The sequence below is a fragment of the Protopterus annectens genome, chromosome 17.part0 (genome assembly GCF_019279795.1).
Source record: "Protopterus annectens isolate FY-2018-M chromosome 17.part0, PAN1.0, whole genome shotgun sequence".
NCBI classification, from domain to species: Eukaryota; Metazoa; Chordata; order Ceratodontiformes; family Protopteridae; genus Protopterus; species Protopterus annectens.
The window spans coordinates 544,551,850-544,559,807 of NC_056751.1; the positions used below are offsets into that span (position 1 = coordinate 544,551,850).

Here is a 7,958-nt window from a genome sequence, read left to right on the forward strand (position 1 = left end):
ACCTACTGCATTGTCACTTTTGTTACTTATGGGGACAAATGTTGGTCATGTCTGGCTTTACTAAAGTGAAAAGATGTTAGATTATCAATATAAACATTGCTTATACTTTTGAAATGTTGCAGAATCAACAGTTTCACTACCAGTATCTGTAGCACTGAACTATGGATACAGTAATGTTTTTCTGTACGATATAATGTACTGCAACTTCCTGCATCCATAATATTTGTTAACCTACAGTATTCTGATTTTTTGTTTCCTCTTGTTGGTCTGTTCCTAGTCTAGCACCCAATGCAACATGCATGTCACCCTACTCCCCAAACCCATGTAACTGATCACTTTTTATATGACTTAAATACCCATTTGCAGAACTCTACTACTCATGTTTAGGTGTTGATGATATGTTTATACAGACAAGGTGCCATTAGGGAGTCCCAGCACAAAATATTTGGGCTTCTTGTACAAAAAAACAAAATTGTCAAATGTGACAATTGGTGTATAACTTTAAGTTTAGGCAATTTGTCATAATGAAATGTATTCTATGATTTAAAGCATTATCTTCCTTTGTTCAGCTTAGAAAATATAAATTATCCCATAGACAGAGGAAAAAATATCTGCCATTGGCAATATGGATGGAAATATTACCTATGAAATAACAGTGTGCAAGTTATGCATGGAAGTTGTACCAAAGCAGACAGGCGGCTAACCCGGATGTTGAAGTAAAAATTAAAGGCACTGTAAATATCAAGAAGAACCCAATTCACTCATAAAACAAGTAAACATATATACATGCATAAATGTACACCATTTTTTATCACACTATTATAAATTTTAATAAATTATACACTGTTTAAACCAATGCTTTCATCAGTCAGCCATTCATCTCTTAATACACTCTTTACCTCCATTCCTTCATACTCATAAAAATCATCATCATCATCATGTGGATTTAGGGCTGGTGATATGTCAAGGATGTAGGTGAACATTTGATGACAAGCAAAGAGAGCAGATGACAAAAATTGTCTACAGTCCACAAGCATCCAATGCAACATTTATAATAAAACCCTTTAAATAGCACAGGTAATGAGCCACACTTTGATATTCTTAGAACAGCAGTGATACTTGAATTCCTAGAACAGAAACTATAAAAGCGAGGGGATATATACTAGGCATCTCTGAATACTCTACAAAGTGGTACAGGAGTCTTGCAGTTAGTTTATATAAGAAGCAGGGGTGTGGACATACAGCACCCCCCCCCCCAAATCAGAGATACAGCTCCCATAAAAGTGTTAAAGGTACAACAGTATTTTTCAGAATTTAATATTCATTTTTTAATCATATTTTATTTTTTGAAGTGCTGGAACTCACAGGATCAGGTCTCATACTTCTTTTAAAACAAGAAAAAAAAATTGCCAGATTTTCTGTACATGCACTACACAAATGAAAGGCTTTTTCATCCTGTTACACTGTGACTTAGTTTGTTAATTTTTATCCGAGGTTGGATTAGTTTAAGAAGTTTTTAACCCATACAGCAGTGTTTGTGAAACAAAAAACGTCAGTGACAGAAGATGAAATTGAAAGACTATGGGCTATTTCCAGTCGAGGTTTTTACATTTGTGGAGTATGCAACAAGAATTTACAAACGTTGAGCATCCCTGTTTTAATCATATCAAGTATTATTTTGTACACTAAGTAGTTCCCAAAAAAAAAAGATCATGACCATTCAGATGTTATCACTATCATGAAAATCACTGCACTGTATATTTCTGAGAATTAACATTTGCTAATACAATATAACAAACTCACTCAAAGGTATTGCAGAAGGATAACCAAAATGTAATTTATTTTTAGGTTGGTGAGACTTGGTCACCTCCTGATGACAACTGTACCAGCTATGAATGTATAAGAATTGGACAGCAGTATGTGCCTTTGGCAAAGAAAATGACCTGCCCTACATTTAACCGTGATGACTGCATCCCTGTAAGTCTAGTCAGTTAACTACTGCTTTGCTAAACAATAAAGGCAAAATTGCAACTATATCTGCATGCACAAGCAATAAAAGGGAAAAAATACAACTTTCAGAAGAGAATGTGATATGTTACATTCACTAAAAGCTATCATTCCATTATTTATACTTATAAGGGCAGTTTCAGGAAATGATGGTCATCTTGAATCCACTGGGATTTACACCCTAACTCTTCCATTAAGTTTGCAACACTTGTTTCTTCAAGGTTTAATGAACATTTGCAATAATTTATAAAACTACATAGGTAGCAAAGTGATAAAAAATGGATTAAATGTAGGTGTATATCAAATTGTATGTGTATTAATAATCTTGTATTGCTACTATCTTTTTCTGCATAAATCAAAATGTAGGTTTACAGCCCAGTAGTAAGTGCAGTAAATAATCTTGTATGTATATGTGTGTGTATACATATATATAATGTGAGCGTGAGTGTGCTGTATGTTTAGGACCCTTTATCAAATGTACAGTGTTCCAGCACCCTACAGATTCATGTCCTAACATTGAATGCATACAGAACAACACATTCTGCATGTGCTCCAGAGGTCACCCAAGAATAGGGTAAAGTAACAACAAGTGTTCTCCAGGGGGGGCTTGTACCCTCTACACCCCTCCCTAATTTGATATATATATATATATATATATATATATATATATATATATATATATATATATATATATATACACACACTAACTTCAAGATCACACAGTCTACACTTGCTCTGGAGATTACCTGTGAGCAGAGTAAACCTATAGCAAGTGTTTTGCAGGGAGCAAGCCCCTGTGCACCCTCTACACCCCTCACTAATTTTATATACTAACTCCAAGATCACACAATCCCCGGGAAAAGGAAATATTCCTGTACTCGGGTATTGTCAATCTCTCACACACTTGTTGAAGCCCTGTCTCTGTTGACCATTTCAGATTGACCTACTGTGCCTTGGGACACTGTACATTTGATACAGTGTCCTATATCTAGATCTAGATCTAGGTCTATAGCTATCTATATATGTATCTAGCTATACTTTTCAGTGTGTATTTGTACTGCTAATTTAAATTATTCTTAATGCTTTCATTCCTATGATATTGTTTGCCATTTGCTTCTTTGATGAGTATCCCCCAAACATATTATTTCTGATTTGTTGTGCATACAGTAAACTGTATATTTTGATGTTTTGGGGCTTTTTTATGACATCATACCTAGCACCTTCATCAAATTTGGCAGAAAGGTTTTATCTAAGTATCATTCTGGGAATGTTGTGCATTAGATGCAGCTAAGATATGGTATCAGATTTACTGTCAGCTTTAACTCTTAACTGTGCCACTGTTCTCTGTAACTACAAGAAAGGAGTTAAAATGTTACCAGCATTACAACCTTCTTTAAAAAATGTATGAATATTGATATTTTTTTGGATTACTAGTATACTACTACTTTTTGTAGAAGTTTCCACACAGAGATATAACTACAGAAATGTCCAGAAATTACATTGCTCCTGCCTGACTTCTTGAATTACCTTACTTGTATTGCAAGCCTCCCTTTCGATAAATCATGACACTCACAGTGTCAATCTTATTGAAAATATAATTGATTATTTTCTTTCTAAAATGTATGGATGCATACACATTTCTTTTTTAAACTCTACTTTTTGATGTTTTAGGGAACGGAAAAACTGGATAAAGATGGATGTTGCTACACCTGTAAGTGAAAAGTTTCTTTAAGTTTATCTTTTGACATTATTCTAATTTTAACCATAAACAGAGTTATATTTTCTGATACATGACTTAAGGTATTATCTTTTATAGCAAATCATATCAGTAGAAGTACTGTCTAGTAACTCCTGCGTTCTCTCGCTTCTCCTTCACCACTTTGAGGTACAGTGATTGATTAAGTCTAGATACACCACCATAATACCAACCAGTCTAAACCTAGTTGATTGCTTTAGTGGGGTTCAGTCCTGGATTGTACCAGATGCTTTAAAAATGTAGTTAGAACATATCAAGGCCATAGGTTGATCTGCTTATGGAATAGATTACATTCCCTAAACATGTGTTTCCTTCTCAGCATTAATACTGTTGTTTGTCCAACACCTTTAAGAATCAATATCCAGCCCCAAAACAATCACCTGAGAACCACTATAGAAAAATTAGTTTCAAACAAAATAATATGTCTGTTATGGCTTTCAAATATTTTGGAAACTGATTAGTTTTGCTGGGGAAAGTCCCCACATATCTCCATACAAGTAGAATTTACCTTTGCACCCCCCCCCCCACTAAATATAATAAAGTATGCAGTTTCTGCATTTCAAAGTAAGGGCAAACTATGACCATACTAACCTCAATCATTTGGCTGAGTGATTCTACCAAGTGTGGTAAGTGTGCATCAACCCATACCTGGATACTGCACAAGTTTTTTTGTATTTAGACAAAGGGTTTAGACTAAGTATAAATAAGTTTCTGCATTTTTTTCTTTTTATTCAATTTAAAGGAAAATCAAATCTGTACGTACCAGCCATGGCATACCATATCAGCATCAGTATCATCATCATCATCATCTTCGTCGTCATCATCATCATCGTCATCCCTTCTTTCCCCATTTTACATAAGGCCAGAGTATGACATCAACTGGCACACAACTCTCTTCTGCAATTCAGTGTCCCTGTTCTACCTTTTTTTAGCTGAGACATGTCTTTTCTTACAGTGTTCATCTTCTCTTGGATGTATATCCTTGTCTTCTTTTGCCTTCTTTCTATCAATCCCAAATATCTTTCATTAAGTCATTTTCTGCTTTCTGCATATGTACCAACCACTTTAGTTGTTCGGTTTGACACATGATGTACCTAGGGTTATGTTGGCTTCTGCTCTAAAGTTTTCATTTCTTTGTCTGTTCCACAATATGCATCATATAACCCATCTCAGTTACTTCAGCTCTATCACCTCTAACTTCTTCAACTGTTCCACCTTTGCTGCCCGGTTTCTGTACTACGATTACATCACTGTTTTTATACCTTACTTTTAATCTTATTTCTCATTTTAATATCACACAATACCCTGGACCATCCGAGTTGGCTGGAACACCTCTGAGTCTAGCTTTGACATCCTTATTTAGACTTATCTTCTCCTCAGTCAACCGTTTGTGATGTTTAAGCTCTTAACCTGCTCCATTATGTATCTGTCAGCTTCAATTTTCAGCTTAATTTCCACATTTACTGCCATGACCAGTGTCTTCTCTTCATGGTATGATGTATTATTCTCATAAATTCTAAGCAGGGGTAGTTAGTAATGTTAGTCAGTCTACCCAACATACTAAAATAAGTAACTCTAAATCAGAAAAAGGGATTTCATTTAGATACTTCATCCATTTCCAGAGAACAAAGGCCTCATGACACCGTGTACCTAGTCTGGGAAGTGTAATAGCATTAGAATAGCAACTAAACCCTTGTGGTACTCCAGTGCTAAAATGTGAGGATACTCTCTTAAGTTAGTGAAACTGATGGAGGTTGTAAATTTTATATGTAAACTGCACAGTGCTCTGTTATGAATGTGTTTTTTTTATTATTCTTTTGCTTATAATGGGGCAAACAGAATCATCATATAGTTGGAAAAATATGTATAGCAAAGCAACATTAATTTATGAATATTTTTCTTTCAGGTACTGCAAAATCAACACCATGTGAAATATACACAAACACAACTTACATTACTTACCAAGACTGTCAGTCTCAAACTGCTGTGGAAATAACATCATGCCAAGGATCCTGCCCTTCATCTTCAGAGTAAGTTACTGCAGTTCATGACCAGAATATCTATCTTTCTAAACAGAATAACATGACATAACATGACTTCAGGTAGTGAGGGTATTTATTCGCAGAAGAAAGTACTAACAAAGTTCCTGTAGTAATCCTAGATAATGTGGAATCCCAGGTACATTTCTGCCTAGCAAACTGCTAACTGTTTGGAGGCTAGTTTACCAAACAGGAGTTTGTTAGTAATAAAGACACATATATATATATATATACACACACACACACACACACACACACACACACACACACACACACACACACACACACACACACACACACACACACACACAGGCACACACACACACACACACACACACACACACACGTGTAGGCATTCATAATGTAAATCATTCTGGCAATTATAAAATGCATGCTATCTCTTATAGTAAGAGTTATCTAATTATTTATAACTACATCATCATGTACTTATATAAGGCATTATTTTGAATGTCTTTTATTGCATGATGAGTCAGAACACAAATCATGTTTATACAGTTTTATAGCTTACATTCTTGACTATTGGGACTTGATGGCAATGCAAAGTGCTAAACTAAACTATCGCTTTCTGTTGCAGATTCTCTGTAGAGTCACAGAAAATGATCCACAAATGCAAATGCTGTCAGGAGGACAAAACAGAAAATAAGGAAGTAGAGCTACAATGTGCAAATGGCAGGAAGATCATATATTCATACCTGTACGTTACTCACTGCAGCTGTGCCGATCCATGCAAACCTTCTGATAATGGAAATAAAAGCACTACTGAATTCATAACTCCCGAAAATTAGTCTATTGATAGCACTTGAGGAGAGAAATGATACACTGTCTAAAGAGAATGAAAAGGTGTTTTTGATGAGGATTGTAGCAATAATGAAGCAGCCATGTCAAACAATGGATCAGAATAAAACAAAATGTGGAGGAGTATCAGCCCAAACTGTCAACGCAAAATACTACAAATGATAAAGAACTGGAGAGCACTGTTAACGTTACAAAAAAGTCAAACTTCACCTCTTACTTAAAGTTCAAGGAATAACATTTTGCATGAAAAAAATATCTACTAAACAGTCAAGGGTTAATGAAACTCCTGTGCAAAATGTGGTAATAAAAACACTGTAAATGAAAAAAAAATTATATTTACAACCAATAAAAAATAGTTGTACCTAATGAAGAAAATTATGTACACACTACAAGATATAAAATGGCATGTAACTTCTACAGTTATCCCACGTAATGAGACAAACTCAACCACTATGAGGAGTACAAAGCAAATGAGAATGTGAGAGCAAGTGAATAGCTCACTTTGCTAAAATCCTACCCGAATAAACATGCTGACTGAAAGCAAACAAACCATAAAATCAGACTCAAAACTACCTTACATTGTAAAGGACTGTGATCAACATAAAGTAAGTTATGTCCAACCACAGGATCTAAGTGCTGTCCCTAAAATTATTATTATGGAATTCACTGGGTATATGAGCTGGTTAGTTAGCAGATGTCATCTCCTGAGTACCTACAGTACAAAATACAAAATCTGCTTATACATATGACAACAAAACACTAATATCTCTTTCACTCCCCAGTGACAGTATTTCTGCTTAATGGTTCCATATTTTTATTACAGTGTATTCAAAGTAAAATAAAGACAAGTCTTACTTCTGTACTTTGCATTTAAATATGCTACATATGAATGTTTTACTTTGAATAGTATTTGTATCCCATTCATAAATAGACATCTGTTAGCAGTAGCTGTACGTTTAAACATGTCTACTGAGTGTACAGTACTTAATATACATATAATCACATACCAGCTAATATATCTGAATATCTGACTTATTATTCATATTGTTTGACTTATTAATAATATTATGATGACCTTTGTTAGAATGTTTAGATAGCTTTTATATTAGCATTTACAAAAAATCTTTTAATTTAGAATTTGTAACTCCTTGCTTTGTTCATGAAAAAAAAATATATATATATACATAAGTTATTAATAGACTTGTTTTAATAGAGTTGCAGTCTTACAAATACTGATCAGTGATGCGATTTCCTTATACCAAATATTTTGTGGTGAGTTTGGCATTACCAGCTACTAAAAGACAGTGTTCTCCAGAACCTAAATATTTGTACATTGTAAT

At 34.4% G+C, this 7,958-nt stretch overlaps 1 protein-coding gene across 1 annotated transcript in view; it reads left to right on the top strand.

Moving 5' to 3' along the window:
• Positions 1 to 5,797, top strand: part of LOC122791458 (mucin-2-like) — a 111,427-nt gene extending 105,630 nt beyond the window's left edge. Inside the window, exons 40-42 of the mRNA XM_044059203.1 lie at positions 1,849 to 1,977; positions 3,679 to 3,718; positions 5,670 to 5,797. Coding sequence (XP_043915138.1) covers positions 1,849 to 1,977; positions 3,679 to 3,718; positions 5,670 to 5,797 — 297 coding nt within the window. The remainder of the gene's footprint in view (positions 1 to 1,848; positions 1,978 to 3,678; positions 3,719 to 5,669) is intronic.
• Positions 5,798 to 7,958: the final 2,161 nt, after the last annotated feature.